Source organism: Spinacia oleracea, chromosome 5, assembly GCF_020520425.1.
Source record: "Spinacia oleracea cultivar Varoflay chromosome 5, BTI_SOV_V1, whole genome shotgun sequence".
In the NCBI taxonomy this organism is placed as follows: Eukaryota; Viridiplantae; Streptophyta; class Magnoliopsida; order Caryophyllales; family Amaranthaceae; genus Spinacia; species Spinacia oleracea.
The window spans coordinates 119938259-119958413 of record NC_079491.1 but is presented as its reverse complement, the minus strand read 5'-3'; the positions used below and the strand labels follow the sequence as shown (position 1 = coordinate 119958413).

At 36.4% G+C, this 20155-nt stretch overlaps 1 protein-coding gene across 1 annotated transcript; it reads right to left on the bottom strand.

Annotated features, from left to right (window-relative positions):
• Nucleotides 1-4113: 4113 nt before the first annotated feature.
• On the bottom strand, nt 4114-9531 carry LOC110789802 (dolichyl-diphosphooligosaccharide--protein glycosyltransferase subunit 1A). Its single transcript, XM_021994504.2, has 10 exons — nt 9252-9531; nt 8631-8675; nt 7144-7778; nt 6903-7050; nt 6651-6827; nt 5383-5451; nt 5206-5295; nt 4904-5062; nt 4589-4813; nt 4114-4449 (listed from the first exon to the last, which is right to left on the bottom strand). The coding sequence occupies exons 1-10, from the start codon at nt 9360-9362 to the stop codon at nt 4258-4260; spliced, it is 1851 nt and encodes a 616-aa protein (XP_021850196.1). The 5' UTR covers nt 9363-9531; the 3' UTR covers nt 4114-4257.
• Nucleotides 9532-20155: the final 10624 nt, after the last annotated feature.

Here is a 20155-nt window from a genome sequence, read left to right as displayed (position 1 = left end):
ACGTTTATATATATTGCTTTAAGATAATGTACGTAGTAAGTTAATACTTGTATTTGATTATGTTATCTATGGTCGATATACATTTTTTATAGATAATTCATGATTTTAGATTAATTGATATATATATATATATATATATATATATATATATATATATATATATATATATATATATATATATATATATATGAAAAAAATATAATGCAAATTGTGACGCTCCAAAGTGTCTAAATTATTATGTATATATGAAAAATAATATGATGCAAATTGTGACGCTTTAAAGGGTCTAAATTATTTTGGAGGGAATAAGGAGAACTCGCACGAAAATAAACGTATGGGGACTCTTATAAGAGTCTAAATATTTCGGGTGTCTAAAGCGTCTCTATATGGTTTATAGTGGCGGATAAATGTGTCTATATGCGTGCAAATAGTGACGCTTTTTACAGTCTAAATATTGCGACTATCTATAGAGTCCCTATATTTCAAATAGCGGCGACGAAATACATCGATATTTTGCAAATTGTGACTCTCTAAAGCGTCGGTAAATAGCGGCAATGAAAATAGCGACTCTCTCCCGAAGCGTCGCTATGTGAAATAGCGACACTTTAGAGCGTCGCAATTTGTCCCAAAAAGCGTCACAATGTGCCGCGTTTTTTTGTAGTGTGCTCTCGCCTATCCGCCCACGTGCACATAGCACATAGCGCACAGCAGGGTTGCCCCCCGCGCGCATGTGCCATGCCTTGCTCGATGCATCGTACCGCATGGGCGACGAGCTCCCTTGCTCGTCGTCGCATGCCCGCACTTTACAACACCCCTTAAGGGTAACACTTAGCTTCCATTGCTTCGTGCGTGCAAGATTGTGAACGAATATCATAAAAAATTAAAACTTTTATATTTCAAATTTATTGACAAATTAATAACTCATATTAATTTCATAAATTTAGGCGAAAAAATCGAAAATTTATTATCCAAATTAATTTCTGATTACTTTTAATTTCATGGATTCAAATCTAGGTCATAAAATTTTAAAACTTTTAAATTTCAACAAATTTTATGGTTGTTTTTAATCATATGATCCTAATTAAATTGCTAATTAATTATGAAAATCAAATCAAATTCTAAATTATTCGAATTTCAACAAATTAAGTACAATTACAAATTAGGTTGTATAATTAACAAGTTTAGGCTTTAAAATTGTTAAACATATACAGTATGTCAATCACAGATTCAAGATTTACATACAAGATTCGCAAATATTTAATTTAACATCATAAAAATTATAAATTTTGCGTTCGAAAAACTAAAACCTCCGAAAAGTCAAAGTTACGCTTCGAATTTGGGAATTCTAGCTTCGGCATCAAATCTTTGATATTAGTCAAAATTTTAAAACGTCGTTTACATGCGAAATTCACTATAAAATTATACGATTCCGACCATTATTGATTAAACTGCCGAAAATCCTGCGAACATATAATTAAATAATCGCACGAATTTGCAATTAATTACATACAACAAAATTAATCACCCCTTTAATTCAATGCAAATTTATAAAATTTAACCATGTTAACTATAATTGATTATGGAATTAATTAGAGGCTTGTGATATCACTGTTAGGTTATGACAAATATAAAACATATATTTCATGCGGAAAAACCATAAAGCCAGGAATCCAAATTAATTGCCACATAGTCAATTAGCAGAATCTATGATACATACATGTGTCGCGTGCCTTCCCTAGCTGCTCCCGAACCGAACAAGAACAAGTTTAGGACTCCAAGTGTCGTCCCTCCGTAGATAGTCCACAGCACGTTCGGATCCGCCTTAGATTCAATTAACTAGAATATAGTCTAAGGTTTTATGTTATTCGAAACTTAATTATATTGGCAAATTATTAAGTTAGTTTAATCTTAAACTATATGAATACTTGTGATTGATGTGTTATAAATTGTGATTATGTATCACCTATTTATAGGGAGGAAATATTGGAATTAAATTTCCACTAGGATTCAATTTACTAATTCGATTAGAATTCTATTAAAATTAATCTTTTGAATTAAGTGTTTAATCAAACAACTAACTCTCGTGGATTTAGGAAAACAGTTAATCGGATAATCCTAAGCGTTGCACGAACACACACACACGCACAGCCCACGAAGGGGCGTGCTGTGCGCGCGGCTCAGCCCAACAGGCAGTCACGCGGCCCATTGCAAGGGCGCTGCTACTGCTGGCCTTGCCTTGCTCGCTGGGCCTGACCTTGCTTCGTGCTCGGCTGGGCCTGCTTGCTTGGCGGGCTGCTGTTGCTCGCTTGCTGCATTTGCGCGGGGGGCTTCGCTAGGCGCGGGCCTAGCTTCGTGCTGGGCCTTGCATCTAGCAAGCTCGTCCGATGTTTATTTCGTACGTCGCGCTTCCGATTCGTTTTCCGAATCTGGAATTCATTTTCGATTTGAACAATATTTAATATTTCCGTTTCGAACAAATATTTAATATTTCCGATTCCGGAATTTATTTCCGATTCCGATAATATTTCTGATTCCGGAAATATTTCTGTTTCCGGCAATATTTCCGATTCCGGTAATATTTCCATTTCCAATAATATTTTCCGATACGTACCATGTTTCCATTTCCGGCAACATCTACGACTTGGATAATATTTATATTTCCGTTACGATCCATATTTCCGTTTCCGGCAATATCATCGTTTCCGGAGTATTCATAATTTGCCTTCTGACGATTTCAGCTCCCACTGGAACTGAGATCCGTCGATTCCGAATATACATAAATGGAGTATTTAATTAACTTAAATACTTGATCCGTTCACGTACTATTTGTGTGATCCTACGGGTTCAGTCAAGAGTAAGCTGTGGATTAATATTATTAATTCCACTTGAACTGAAGCGACCTCTAGCTAGGCATACAGTTCACTTGATATCACTGAATTATTAACTTGCATAATTAATTAATAATGAACCGCATTTATTAGACTTAACATTGAATGCATACTTGGACCAAGGGCATTATTTCCTTCAGATATATCACACATTCTCAACTTATGTTTTGCGTTTGAGAACGTGATGCTAAATGCTCTATTCATTAAATAAATAATGCCAAATGCTAATGATCTATATAAGTTAGAAAAAATATTGCTAAATAATGATGATTCTTTTAATTCTTTATCTATTATTCCATATTAGTTATTGTTACCATAAAATACAATAAGTTAAATATGACAAAACAATTATATATTAATTAATTAATTTAAAAGAGAGGTCAATCATTGAATGACATTTGTCATCACCACATTGATTTCCTCTCTTTTAGTATAATCTATAGATAGATTTACTTTGACTTATCATTTTCCTTAATCTTTTTAATCTAATTTGGTGACGTGGAAATCCTATGTGGCACTCTGAATGCTCTTCAAAAAAACTCCCTTATATATATATATATATATATATATATATATATATATATATATACTAAATCTAAATTAAATGAGTATTATCTCTATTATACAAGTCAACTCATGAGCACTTAGGTGTCCACGTAAGATACCGATATCCCTTACACTTTAAAATTGAAATTGTTAAGAAACTTTAGAAACGTGGAAACATTACTTGCAGTTGCATACCTATCAAATCAGATTTTTTGAAATATTTACACGCATCGCGTACGTAGAATAAACTACAAGAAATTGTACTATTAATGACGGGAAATCTCGTCGCTAAAGGCCAATAATTGAAACCATGACCTCAAGTTTATTGATATTAGATCTTTAATCATAACTTCAATTACGCAACTTATGATAATAAGTCATTAAAAAACATACAAGTAATATTTAAAAACAATACTCTTTAATCAATTGAAATTTTTTTTATAGATCGAGAATTGAAATTTTTTTTATAGATCGAGAATTGAAAAAATTTCACTTTTCAACTAATCAATTAAACGACTCTAAAACATAATTTTTGCTAAGATGGTTAACCAAAATTTGCGTTAAACTTCACTTACAAGAATTTGTCTCAAACTATTGTACTGTAATAATTATAATCTCAACCTTATACTCATTTCATAAATTTGATAAAGATCAATCATCAAATTACCTACAACTAACCTGAGCCAATAATTAGTTTGATTAATCAAGAGTGAAGGAAGAAGGAAAGATCCGAGTACAAAATTTATGTTATTGTAATCTTCATACATTAAAGCCTCAGAGAGTACAAAATTGGACAAGTGTATAGCATAAGATGACTAACTAATCAGATTTCATCCATGTACTCAAGAAGGTCATCAACTTCATGCTTTAAGGCTGTAATCTTTTGTTGATGAGGGGCAACCCGGTTTTCTATTTCCCGACCACTCACCTTCTTTTCGTAACAGTCTACCACAATTGAATGTTTCGTAATTAACCTTTCTTGCAATTCTCGTTCCTTTGCAACAAGTTCCTCCACCTGCATAAACAAAAATAGCCAAATACGATTCTATCAATCTTAAATTGTCACGGTGCACACTTAGTTTGAAGATGCACCACCTTAACTGATCAAAAGTGGAATATTGGCAAAGAAAATGAGAATAACATAATAAACAAACCTTAGGAAAGATTTGAGCTGCTTGTGGAGACGACTGTAAAGTCGTAAGCAAGGGCTTCAACTCTTTTGAAAGCTCTTTGAGTAAGCTGTCAGCTGCTTTTCGGGCTGCTTTACAAGCTTGGACATTGCCGGTTCTAGACAATTCACTCAATGATGCCTCTAGTTTTTCATGGATTGTTAAACATCGATTGATTATGTTCTCAAGTTGCTGGATTATGCTTAGCACCTATATATTAGTAGCCAAATAGCAAGCATGAATAAGAAGATTGCCTCCTCGAAATTATGAGTTCACACAAATGGCACAATATACACTCACCTCATCCCACTGTAGTTTTGCCAAATACGAGGCAGATGATTTGGAAATTGAAAAGTCGGCATGGGAGTAGGCAATACAAGCAACAAAAAGGAAGAAAAATCCTGAAATCAACATCAGCGGCTCTCTCAGCAAGGACAAACAGTTGAACTTGTAGTACACCTGAGAATCATGACACACAGCATACGTTATATGAGACTAAAAGAGATATAATTATTGGTAAACATTATTCTCAATCAGAGATATAATCTTTTGTTTGCAGATTTGTGAACTAAACTAGGCATCTGAAGGCGTGAAAATTATACCTGGAAATGTTGATTATGCTCCGGAACTGCATTGGTCTTCCGCAGCACCACCACTGGGCGACCACTTATATCCAGGTGACTTAGTTTGGTCTGATTGAAAAATTAATCCATGTTCAGAAATATTAAAACATATAACCTGAGAGCAAAAAATTCTATCGTGCAATATTAACTTCGAACCTCTTCCAATTGTTCCACTGAAAATGGAACAGAAACTGACAAATCACTTGACCCCTCTGGCAAAACAACCTGCAGACCATTAAATTTGTGTGAAAGTTCTGAATACACAACCTTTAATGCTTTACAAGACTACATAATCAAAGAAAAAGTTTCAAAATTGTAAAAACTTTCCTCATTATTTCATATATTACAGCAACTTATGACATGGATGGCAAACTTGACTACTCTTTAAAAGGAAGATTTTATTGTCAAGTGTAGGCATCTAACAACCCATAGACTGCAATATGGAGATCATGCATCCTATTGCCAAGAGGTCTCTATTTCACGCCCTAATGAGACTAGCTAGTAGCTACCAACTAAACCTCCCGTTCTAAAGACCTATGAGTACACACACAGTTACAGAGTATGTCTTGGGTCAGTAGTAAGCGCAGTCAGTATTAAGCATAACAAGCATTTCCAGCTTGATTAAATCAAGATATTGACTCAAATTATACAGTGTTCCACAAACAAAAAACACAGTAGAACCTTAATACATTACTACTAGATTTTGGAATTACAATCTGCAGCTAATATTCAATTTTGTGGGCTATCCTAACTCTCACAGATGAGATTCACAAGCTTACACTTCTATAATATGCTAATCTTTATTTTTAGGGGGCTATTCTAAGTTTCTAAACTACGACAGATGTTACCAACAAGACAAGCTTACCCTTTTATATGCTACCATATTGCACCGTAGATAATTAGAATATGAAGCTAACCGTTGTTCTTCTCAGGCAGTTTTTTTTTTTGGTAAAATGTAAACATATATTCACCAAATCGGACAAACAATCAACCCCATAGGTAGGGAAGCACAAACAAACCCTCTAGGAGAGACTCTTTATGCTAACTTGGAGACTCGCATAGGCTCACAGCAAGCCTAAAAACAACAACACACTACAAAATTCCTCATTACAAATTTACAGTCCACTCTCTATCCTTTTTACAAACTTTCTTACCTATAATTTGTGTAATTCTGTGCTTTACAATGTACTTTACCTGATCAACAGTATTGGAAATACTTAGAATAACATGATTCCAGTACCCCTTATTATTTCTTGCCTGCCATATCAACTCTGAGAGAGTGACACGTGAGGTCAGAAAGCTTGCACTTACATACTCTAATCAAATAAAGTGCAGAAGATCATATGCATGCTACTACTCCAATGTGAGAACATGTATGAAGTACAAGAACAGGAGGTTCGCACTGAACCCAACTAAAGTAATACCTTCACAACAAGCTCATCGACTACCAGCTCGTCAATAGGGCTTCCAAAAGAGATATCAACAAAACGCTTTTCTTCAGCCTCAAATAAGTAATCCTTCAGTGGCAAGCCATATCCAAAGGTGAAAAATGTTTTCCAGCCGCCAAGCAGAGGATACCTCGGTTCAATTTCTAGCTCAGTCTGCATGTAGAAAGAAAGATTAAACAATTTGACATAACAAACATTCTAGCACGGTATTCAAAAGAAAAAGTTCACCTTTTTCAAATCACTCCGCAAATTAGAAGTGGAAATGTTGCCAATTTCATCCCGAAAGTAGACTGAATGTGCCCTTGGGGGTAGTTTAGCCAATAGTCTGCTAAATGCTGAAGCGCCTTTTGTATGTGAAGTCATTTGGTGATCAAGCCTTCATATAAAAACAATGGAAGGAACATAATATTAAGTGCATGACAAGTGTGCTGCGAACAAACTTAATAAGTATTGTGAAAAAGGAACAAACCTGGAAAATTCTCCCTTGAGAACGGCACCTCCATGGACAAGGTTATAATGCTCAGTGATTTGTACATTGCCCCAGTGAGAAATTTCTATTTCACGCACTAATTTTTGGGCAACTGCATATGGCTTGTTGTATTCAAAATGAACAACAATCGGGGAATACGAGAAAGGGGATTGGTTTTCATATGGTCCATACTTTATCTCAGAACCTTGAGCTTTGCTGTTTTCTAGTTTGGTATAAGATTCAACTCTTGCATCAGGCAGTTTAACAATAACAGTCTGGACCCTAACTGCATATGGGGATAGATAATATGCACTATCCTGAAATACAACAAGCTGAAAGTCACCCTGGGAAACTTCTTCTGGGAACGGCTTCAAGAAATGAGCAAACACAGCTAAAACTTCCAAAGTTAAGCTTTCTCCCTTCACAAGTTTTTTAAGTAGAGATATAGAATAGGATGTCAAAGATTTAGGCATCCCCTCAGATTGAACAGACTTTACAGGGAGACTAGCTCCATGGCTTTTTTTCTTCCCTTTGCCTTCATTGTGATTAGCTGATAGAAAGGCCAAATGTTTTGACTGCTTATCAGGGAAGGCAACCACAAAGTCTGAAACTGGTTCATTTCCTTCATTCTCCACCTATGCAGCATAGTAATAGAATTAAGATAAGAATTTCTAGAGAAGTTTTTCCATAGTAATTAGCCAAAAAGCAGTAGCTGCTGGACTTGAGGAGTTGGTAGATGAATTAACATAAGGCTAAACCACATGCATAGTTACAATCAATCCAAAGCTATGCATGAAATCTGAACCTAAATACAAGCTCTTTAGAAAGGTAAGCTTATTCATGCAAAGCCTTTAAGGCTTGATTGCATAAAAACCGGTATCTTGACCTACAAGAAATTTAATTTCCTATGCTAAGGAGACAAATTAGCCAAAATCGACTGATTAAAGCTCTGCTAAACATAATACAGTTTGTGTGTCGTTCATACTATTGTAGCAGCAATAAATGCATATTTAGCACTTCATTCACAGCATTTAGATACATCAACTTAAAAAGATTTTCTCGGTAGATATGGATTATGCAATATGAACATTATCAAATTTGGGAGCTGGATTAAGCTTCCTGAGTTCTTTTCAGCACGGAAAATCTGAAGGGAAGCTACAAGGATTGTCAAGAAATTGGCAGGACATTGCTTGACTAGTTGACTTCACATGTTAATACAAACCAAATGAACCTAAATGAAAATCACAACTAATATGGCTAGAGTGTGTTCATGAGTAGTCAAGAGCCACTTAAATTCATATAAAGACTAAAATAGCCGACCCTCGATGCTACTAAAGAAAATAGGTCTTAAAAGTTCCTAGTTTTTTCGCTAAAATAACTTCATTGCAGTCTCTCCTACTCTCGTGCATGCTAGGTCTCAGCCAGACGAAAGTTGTGTGTGTTGCATAACATATTGATGCCAAAGGAGAGAGAGAAAGCATAGTCACCTTAATAGTAGAGGTAATGCGCACAATGTGGGATGTCAAATCAATCTGCATCAACATAACAAGTATACTTTCAGTAAAACTTCAAAGAAAAATATCAAAACTCAGCCACAAAAACAAAGAAAAGGCACAAAGTTAAAAAAAAAAAAAAATTAAAAGAAACAAATGCAAAGTGTCATCGTTACTTTTAAACCCCTCTAAGAAATCAAATCCATCCCATCAAATTACAGGAAGTGGGAATTCAAAATGCAACTTCTAGGCATCAAAAACAGTAAACCCGATTCGCAGCGCACCTCATCACACCGAAAACTCATCAATTTCCTTTGACATTAACCCAAAAACCCTCAAATATAAGAAACAAGTGATCAACACAAATTCCCTGCATTTTCTTAGAGATGATAAACAAATATTTGCATACCCATATGCATAAACAACATTCATAAGCTAACACCTAGATTCAATCCGTATCTAATTACAATATATTTGAAACCCAGATCAGAAATTCCTATGTTCTCGAAAGAAAATGCCCCCAATTAGTAAATTGAAATACATACAGAAAAAACCCAGAAATTCAAAATAAACATGAAAAATTAGGAGAAGAGAGAGTGAGAAATGGAGACTTACGCGACGATCAACCTTGGAGATAATTAGATCGGAAAAAACAGGGGAAGACAAAAGAGCAATTGAGACGAAGATGATACACAGATCTACCTTCATTTTAGTGCCTAACCCCATTGTTTTTGGGTTCAGTGATACGTTAGTTAGAACAACAAAGGGGTTTTATACTTTTATTGCCCTTAACACCCTTAAACAGTTAAACCTCCCACCGGAAGGATCAAGGATGACACAAATGGGGCGTATGTGCCTATTTGGCCAACAAAGAGTACAATTATTATTCTTTAATGAAATGATGTTTGAAATTTTTTCGCAACATATTTATTTAATCTTGTATTAATATAATTTTAGATAATATGTAAAAGGTTATACCTTAATTGGATAATTTTCTAATATTAAAGCTAGAGATAATTAGAACTGAACTTATTATACCTAGACTAAACTGAATTCGTATTAATTGAATCTAAACTGGACTTATTGTAACTTGATCTAAATTGAACTAAACCAAACTTATTGGACAATTCCAAGGAGAGTCTAATGGAAGTATAGAACAAGACCATGTGTATTTTTTTTAAAGGTCCAAATAAGCTCATTCGGCTCAATGCCTTCATGGGTGTTTGGTATGTGGGAATAGAAGGTGAATCGAGAGTGGACAAGGATTGAGATTTGTTATTGCGAAAATTGTAGAAATTTATATTGACAATCTCTTGTTTGATATGTTGGATAGAGTAAGTTGGGAATAAATGTCAATATATAAAAATATTCTTGTTTACTCCTCTTCTCTGCCTTTCTCATTAGTGGCAATATAGTCGTTTTACCTTTTTACAATTCTCATACTCAATTCCCGCCACCCCTATCTAATAAAACCACGCGTGTGAACTAATGACTTCATTTCCCATTCTCAAACCCACAAGCCAAACATGGGAATTGAGCCAAGTGGGGATATAAATTCTCATTCTCAACAACATTTTCCACTAAACAAACAACTGGGTATGAAAATTTATGAATGTAAAAATAATTAGGCTCATGGTCCATTAAAAATTCAGCAAGCCTAGAAGTCTAGAACAACCAAAATCGAGCTCATGAGATCTATAAAACTCATGATTAATCTGTGGGATATTCTTGGTTTGATAAAACTTCAACCAAACTTTCCATCAATACACAATATGCACAATTCCGATTTGAATTGAAAGAGATATAAACAATTTCGAAATCCGCCTCTTTACTATTTGGTCGATATCTCAACATATACAAATGATAATCCAATTAATTGGGCTGAAAAATATACTTTCATTTCTTTTCACTAATTTATCAGAAGTTCAATTTCCAGTTCAGGAGAAAAATTATGAGCATTTTAATTTGCATTGTAACACCCTAATAATTCCTTGTTTTTTTATAAATCATTTTCCAAATTAAAACAAAGGAATTACCAAGATATTACCGCCACCGTGATAACGGCTAAGGCTATTTGCCAGAATTACGCAGTGGGAATAACTAACTTTCAAAACGTATTAAATAATTAATGATCATTAAAACAACTTGGAACTATCAAGGCCCATACCAAAGTAATAAATCGTTTTAAAATTAGTAATCGTAGTAACGATAGTCATGACTAAAAATAAAAGTAGAGTTTATAAAGTACGGAAGAGAAATAAACTCTCAAACACGATTCCCATGATAACTTTTCCCGCAAGTTATTTCTACAAACCTGTTTTATTAAAATCTACTCCCCAACAACACAAATGCAATGATGGTTCATCATAGGGTCATTAAGGCAAAGTCCATGACCTAAAAACCTAAAGCACGAAGTCAGCAAAAGCTGAGTACGAACAAGCTAGAATAACATTCTATCCTAACATGCTTCACTCAACGAATTAATAATCCACATGCAAAAGCCATTTAATAAACAAGTAAACATGGAGACAAGACTCGACACTTGACACGACTCTTGACTCACAGTTTAATAAAGAAGTAGCTTCGAACGGGTAAAATAAAGTATCCTCAAAAGGAAAGAAAAGGGTGATGGGAGCCAACCATACACCAAATAATAATAAGCCGGACTCCTACCGACAGTCAGGCCATACCGACGGAATTCCAATGCATAAAAAGAAGGATGAAACAACGTCTTGTATCATTCAAGGAGTATAAGTTTTCCGGCAAGACTCCCCCATTGTTCATACTCGGGGTATATACGTTCCAAGAGTTTTGAAGCTCATTCGGGTTGCACTTTACGTTAATTAGTATGTTATGTTCAAGACTCAACCCAAAGACATAACTCACAAATAATTCAACAATTACACCAACACATAATTCAACAATGACACTTCATTTTAATCCTTTAGGACTTGTGATCAAACATAGGACTCAAGTGAAATTACTCCCATTGTTCTTTCTCAAAAACACTGTTTGAGATAACCCGACATTCCCTGTTAACAAGCGGGGTGTGCCCTTAGCACGAATAGTCCTTAGTTCAATTCACATAAAATTCTTAAATATACTCTACACTTGCGGTAGAAAAAACGATGCACTGAGGCAATATTCAATAGGCTCATTGTATGCTAGACATCCCGTACTATAGCATAATAATAATAACTTGCATGCGCAACACTCATACATGCGTACCAATTTGAACAACATGCTTGACATAATTCAACGATTATAAAAGTTCCTCTACATGATAGTTCAACAGAATCTATAAAGCATAAATCAAGTCATAACATGCTCGTTCACATAGACTCAATAACAATTCTCACATGCTTGTCTATACATCAAACATGAATTCCCAACACATAAGTTCACATGATTCGCATTCAATATACTTCATAAAGTCCTCAAGGGATGGGTGGTAACCCTAGTCTTGTACGTACCTGGAATACCTACGTACGGGGGCCACTGTGCGAATCACGACTCACTAGAAATCAACTCCTATAAACACAAAGGAGAAACTTAATTATTAATCATGTTTACTAAATTTCCAGCAACTATTTAAGAAACTAAAACCCTTGGTTTAATTAGAAATTAATCGTTATTCGTCAATTTAATAGTCTCAAATAGTCAACTCAAGTCCTAGCATAAAAAACATTGACTTTTTGGCTTTAAAATCAACAGTTTAAAGCTTTATAACAAATCTGAAAATTTAAATTGATTCCCATAATTTAAATCGTCGTTAAATTATGTGAATCAATCGCTTGAACAATCAGAATTGAAATCCTACTAAGAGATCACTAATAAAATCATGTTTTGACCTTAAAAGTTGACACTTTAATTAACCCTTGAATCTGAAAATTATAATTCTTTTGAATCAAAACCAATCTCATCAATTCGAATATTAAATATTAAAACACTGTTTTCATAACCGTTCCCAGCAATTTAAATAATCCAAATAATTAAATAACCGCAATTAAATAATTAAAACAATTTAAAAACTGAAATTTGAAAAGTTTAAAAGTATACAATTTGATTTTCAACAACAACAACAGCACACACACACACACGGAGTTGGTGCGTGCGTGGCCTCTGCGCAAAGCAGCAGCAGCACACGAGCACAGCAAGAGAAGCGCGGGCGGGCTGCGCGATGTGGCTGCGAGCGAGAGGGGCGACGAGGGAGTGTGGGCACAGGCAGCAGCGACACAGCGTGTGCGCTGGGCTGCGGGGACGAGTGCACGAGAGAGAGTGAGGGTGTGCGCGTCAGGCGGGGGCTGGCAGGCATGACACACGGCAGGGGTGCACGGTGTGCGCACACGGCAGGGGCGAGCAACGAGCAAGAGGCTCGTGCCTTGGGGCCGAAGAAAAGGGCGGACGAAAAAGAGAGGAGAGAGAGAGTGAGAGAGAGAGAAATTCTGAAAATTAAGGTTGGGGATTTAATGAAGGGAAGGGGTATTTATAGGTTCTCATCCCTTCACGGGCTAGGTTTTAGGGTTTAAGGTTGGGCTTGCTTAAGGGCTTGTTTAATATTAATTCCTTGCAAGCCTTGTTGGGTTTGATCATGAAATTTGACTGGGATTTGATTAAATTAAATTCGTTTTCAAAATACGACCCAACAATCCCTGATTAAATAAATTCGTTGAATTTATTTAATAAAAATACGGTTTTCGTAAATAATTAATAATTAAATTAATTAAAATAAAATACATTTAATTCCCATTAAATGAAATTAAATTCATAAAAATCTTTATAAATATAATAAAATATATTTATAAATTACGAAAAATACGAGGTATTACAGTCTACCCTTCTTAAAAGAAGTTTCGTCCCGAAACTGGGGCACAGAAATCACAATTTAAAAATCTAGACTTGAGACTTTATGAGACTTTAGTGCGTTTTCTTTGTAGAAAGTTTTAATTGTTGTACTCTTTAAGTAATTCAACATGACAATAAATAGTGAAACTTCACTGAAAACAATAAATTAGGCATACCGTAAGGGGAAAATTAGGTAAATAAGGTAAAAAGCGTGAAATTCTACCGCACTCTACCCCCCTTAAAGAAAATGAGTTACGGCCCCGTAACTCAACTAACCTCGGGAAAAAGCTCGGGATATTTCTTTCTCATTTCTTCCTCGGCTTCCCAGATAGCTTCCTCAGATTCTTGGTTAGACCATAACACTTTCACAATCTTACAATCCTTAGTCCGTGTACTACGCACTTTTCTATCAAGGATTTTGACAGGTCTTTCCTCAAATGTCAAAATTTGGTCTAACTCTATGGTCTCCGGTTGCAGTACATGCGACTTGTCCGGGACATACTTTCTCAACTGAGATACATGGAACACATTGTGCACTCTATGCAAGTCCATGGGTAAGGTTAATCTATATGCCACCTTTCCTATCCTTTCTAGGATCTCATATGGGCCTATATATTTTGGGCTTAGCTTTCCTTTCTTCCCAAATCTCATTACACCTTTCATTGGTTAAAACCTTAAGTAACACTTTGTCACCTATTTGGAACTCTTCATCCCTACGTTTCAAGTCCGCATAACTCTTTTGACGATCTTGCGCAGCTTGGATTTTGGATTGAATAGTCCTAACCTAATTCATTGTGTCCTATATCGTTTGGGGACCTAGTACAAAGGTTTCACTGATGTCACTCCAACACAAGGGGCTTCTGCATTTTCGCCCATACAAGGCTTCGAATGGTGCCATTCCAATACTGGCATGATAGCTATTATTGTAGGAAAACTCAATTAGATCTAGGCTATCTTCCCATCCACCTTGAAAATCGATCACACAAGCTCTTAGCATATCCTCTAAGGTTTGGATAGTCCTTTCGGTTTGTCCATCTGTGGCTGGATGGAACGTTGTACTCATTTTAAATGTCGTACCGAAGTTCTTCTACACACTCTTCCTGAAATTCAAAAGGAACCTAGAATCCCTATCTGATACGATATCCTTAGGAACTCCATGTAATCTCACTACATGTTTGATGTAATCTTTGGCAAGTTGTTCCATTTTCTAGGTTTCTTTCATTGGTATGAACACTTCCGACTTGGTCAACCTATCTACTACTACCCAAATGGTGTCATTTCCACTTTTCGACTTGGGTAAACAAGTGACAAAGTCCATTGAGATACAGTCCCACCTCCAACTCGGGATTTCTAAAGGTTGGACCTTTCCATGAGGTCTCATATGCTCAATCTTAACCTTCTGACAAGTCAAGCATCTTGAATTGCCACGAATTCAGCCACTTCATTCTTCATTCTTGGCCACCAATAGACCTTTTTCAAATCCTTATACAGCTTATCACCCTGGGTGAACAGAATATGGTGTATTGTGACCTTCTCTCATCAACTTTTCCTTTAGTTCACTAGACTTTTGAGGCACGCACCATCGTCCTTTGTACCTCAAACTTCCATCATCGTGGATCTTAAAATCCATCTCCTTTCCTTGCGAAATCTTTTCCTTGATCCGCTCTAACTTAACATCTCCAGCCTGATTCTCCCTAATTTCATCAAATACAGACAGCTGGATGGTTAAGGCATTCATCATTCCCTCAAGACATTCACCACTCACTATTTCTAGATTCAATCGCGCATGTCCTTACACATCTCGTTAGCAACTACTAACGCATTCAGAATATGACTTGATTTCCTGCTCAAGACATCTGCAACTACATTGGCTTTTCCCTCATGGTATTGAATATCTATATCATAATCCTTGATTAATTCCAACCACCTTCGTTGGCACATATTCAAATCCTTCTGCATGAAAATGTATTTCAAACTCTTATGATCCGTGAATATCCTACATTTCACACCATACAGATAGTGTCTCCATATCTTTAATGCAAACACTATGGCAACTAGCTCTAAATCATGGGTAGGGTAATTGGATTGGTTTCAATTGTCTTGATGCATACGCAATCACCTTCCCGTTCTGCATCAATACACACCCTAAGCCATTCTTAAAGGCATCACTGTACACATCATATGTACCACTCTCATCTGGTAAGGTTAACACCGGCGCGGTTGTCAATCGCGTCTTCAAAGCTTGGAATGCCTCTTCACATTGGTCATTCCACTCAAACTTCGCTTCCTTCTTCATCAACGTTGGCATTGGTTTGGCGATTCTAGAAAAGTCTTGCACAAAGCGTCTATAATAACCCGCTAAACCAAGAAAACTCTGAATATCAGTAACACTCTTAAGTGTAGGCCATTCACTAACAGCTTTTATCTTTCCAGGGTCCACTGCAACTCCTTCCTTAGACACAGATTGTCCTAAGAATGCAAATTTCTCTAGCCAGAATTCACACTTTGAGAATTTGGCGTACAACTGGTTGTCTCTCAGGGTACTCAACACTGACCTTAAGTGTTCCGCATGGTCCTCCTCACTCTTGGAGTATACCAGAATATCATCTATTAAAACCACTATAAACTTGTCCAAGAATGCATGGAATACTCGGTTCATTCAGTCTATAAAAATTGAAGGCGCATTGGTTAATCCAAAAGGCATAACTGTGAACTCATAATGACCGTATCTGGTCCTAAATGCAGTCTTTGGTATATCGTGCTCTGCGATTCTCAACTAATGATAACCTGACCTCAAGTCAATCTTTGAAAATATTCCTGCTCCTTTCATCTGGTCAAACAGATCATCTATCCTAGGCAAAGGATACTTATTCTTGATTGTGACTTTATCGAGCTCCCTGTAGTCTATGTTAGGTTATGATACATATGAATAAACATAAATCATGCGGAAAAATCATAAAGCCAGGAAACATATTATTTACACGTAATCATTTAGCATATTTCAGATGCATACACTTTGTAGCGTGCCCTCCCTAGCTGCGCCCGAACCGAACAAGAACAAGTCTTTAGGACTCCAAGTGTCGTCCCTCCGTAGATAGTCCACAGCACGTTCGGATCCGCCTTAAGCTTGACCAACTAGAATCTCCCTTAAAGGTCCTAGGATTTTCGGCTAAATGGTTGCAAGTAGACCTGTCAAACGGGTCGGTCGGGTCGGGTTGTAAAAAATTATTTTCGGGTTCGGGTTAGATCGGGTCGGTCACTTTCGGGTTCGGGTTTACAAATGCTTGTTCAAGACCCAGAACTTTCGGGTTCGGGTTGACCCAACGGGTTGAGAGATTTTAAAACGCGCATTATATTTTCATTAATTTAGGTGATAAATATACAAAATATGGGCACAAATTAACAAATTTTCCTACATAAGTTTATATTAGTCAAATTCAACCGTAAAATGGCGTATAATTCAAATTAAAATCATATTACACACAATAATAGTAAAAAATAGCGTGTTTATTATGCTTAAATTTTCTCATAATCGCATTTATTACTATAAATACAACGATTTTCAATCGGTCGGGTCCAAAACGGGTTCGGTCGGGTTTTGACCCATTACTTTTCGGGTTGCTCGGGTTCGGATAAAATCGGGTTACGGGTCGCAAAATCTTGTTCAGGACCCAGTATTTTCGGGTCGGGTTCGGGTCGGTTTTCGGGTCGGGTCGATTTTTGACAGGTCTAGTTGCAAGTGTTTTGGCTGATTTTTGCTTCAAAATCTTACCTTTGAATACTTCAATGTTATATATAAATTTGTGACCCTAGGCCCCTATTTATAGTGTTATGGAAAAGAACTTATAATCCTATTAGAATACTAATTTAGTTTAATTAGAATCCTGCTAGGACTCTATTAAATAAACTTTATCTATTAGGATTAGAATTTAATCATATGTCGAATCCCGATAGCTTTAGGATTCGTATAGCACGCACACGAGCATCGCACGAGCACCGTACACCCGCGCGCAGGCCTTGCGGCCCACGCTGAGCGCACATCGCCTCGGCCCAGCTCGCTGCCTGTGATCCGCGCGCGCGCCTAAGGCTTTGGTTGGGCCTGGCCTTGCGCTGGGCCTGGTCGAGGCTTGGCGTGTGGTTTGTTGCGTGTGGCTTGCTGGGCGACGGCCTGGCTTCGTGTTGGGCCTTCGTCTAGCGAGCCTCGTCCGATGCTAATTCGTACGATACGCTTCCGATTAAATTCCCAATTCCGGAATTCATTTCCGATACGAACAATATTTAATATTTCTGATTCCGGAATTAATTTCCGTTTCGAACAAATATTTAATATTTCCGTTTCCGGAATTATTTTCCGATTTCGATAATATTTCCGATTCTGACAATAATTTCGTTTACGGCAATATTTTGGATTCCGGCAATATTTCCATTTCCAATAATATTTTCCGATACGTACCATGTTTCCGTTTCCGGCAACATCTACGACTTGGAAAATATTTATATTTCCGATACGATTCATATTTCCGTTTCCGGAAATATCATCGTTTCCGGAGTATTCATTTCTTGCCTTTGACGATCTCAGCTCCCACTGAAACCAAGATCCGTCGATTCCGAATATCCATAGATGGAGTATTTAATGCCATCAAATACTTGATCCGTTTACGTACTATTTGTGTGACCCTACGGGTTCAGTCAAGAGTAAGCTGTGGATTAACATCATTAATTCCACTTGAACTGAAGCGGCCTCTAACTAGGCATTCAGCTCACTTGATCTCACTGAATTTATTAACTTGTCAATTAATACTAAACCGCATTTATTAGACTTAACATTAAATGCATACTTGGACCAAGGGCATTATTTCCTTCACTCTCCCACTTGTCCTTAGGGACAAGTGTGCATTTCCTAATTCCTTTGTCGCTTGATGCTTGCTCTTGAACATAAGGTAAGAGTTGTCATCCTTATTATGTCCAGAGGTGTTTCTCGGTTTCAGAGTTCAACTGATCAAATAAACAGATAATCATAGCCTATGATTCATCTGAGCACGGCCATGCATTTTACAGTTTCTAGCTCTCCGAGTGGCCTTGTACAACTTTTAAGCATCTCATCCCGATTTATGGGAGGACAATCTCAATCTTGCGATCTTGAGATTAGACTTTGTTTGATAGGTGATTACCTGAGCGTTGCCTTTATAGCCTCCTTTTACGGTGCGACGGTTGGTCAACGTCAAAGTAAGCAATTCTCAAACAAGTAATCTCAAATCACTCAGGTATTGAGGATTAGTGTCTAATAATTTTAATGAAATTTACTTATGACAGATTTTCATCTCTTACAGTAAAGTTTCATAGGTCTGTCCGATACTAGTCTTCCCAAAGTAAGTATCTATGCAAATGATTACGACATTGCCATGTCCACATAGTTCAAGAAACAGAACTACTAGTCATCTTGCATTCTAGTCGTCTAACGTTTTCTATGCGTCCATCTTTATAGAAAACTCCGACCAGGGACCATTTTCAACTTTTGACATTCAAGTTCACTTGATAGACATTTCTTAGTCACAGGACTGGTCCTGACAGTCTATCTTGAATATATTGTCAATTTGAAGGGACTCATCATTTAATACTAACCAAGATTAAATGGAATATGAAAATACATTTCATATATGATAAATGTTCAACCCCAATGTTTTACAACCATGGGCCTCAAACCCATCTTTAAAACAGTTCATGAAATTCAAGCTATGCTTGATTTCCAGTGCTACAATGTGAGTGTTGCTTCTCATTTGTTGCATAGGTTTAGTTATCATGCTTTGCCAATCTCAATATCCTTTTCATCGAATGTTCTTCGAGATATGATGATAAGATCTTTTGAGTTTGTTTATTATGTGATCTAGTCTTTCTTACTTCGATAGGGGGTTCTACGCATTTTGCAATGAAGAACCATCAAGTCAGCAGACATGTGATTCACCCAAGTTCAGAGAAGAACTCTTTAACGTAAACAACCATGTTTTATTGCTTCTTAGGCAATAAGTACTTTTACTTCAACTGTATAGGTTGCTAGTGATGCTTTGGTTGGATTTACTTATCCAAGCAGTTCACAGATATGTGGAAGACTTTCCAGCTGTATCTTAGAACATAGAAATTAATATTTAATTTCCCACGCAACAACTTATGGTCTCCAATCCATGTTTGCCATTTCAAAATACGATGCTCTTTAGCTCGTCTTTGTCAATGGTTAACTCCAAAGGAATCTTGCTTGATCCTTTGCCAGTGTTTATGCGTGTAGCATCAATATTTAGCATATCTTTATTTCCTTGAATCAAGACCTACTCTTATGTACCTTTTCAAGTACCATAAGTTTTTCTTGATCTCAATCTAGTTGATCTTTACTTAGATCAATAGAGATTGGTATATGTTCGTCATGCCTAAAGTCATACGATACATTTTTGGCAATCCTTATATTATATCATACATGATAAATTCTTTTGCAGAATAATTCCCAATTGAATTCTATTCATGTAACTTTAGCTTATCTAGTTTCAGTAGATACTAAATCCAGCTAAATTCTTTGACATATAATATAGGTTAAGAATCTCACATAGATCCTTTGATGTTTAACTTAGTAAATGCTTATACATAGTTCAAATATTCATTACTTAGATTTATTCACATGGGTCGAA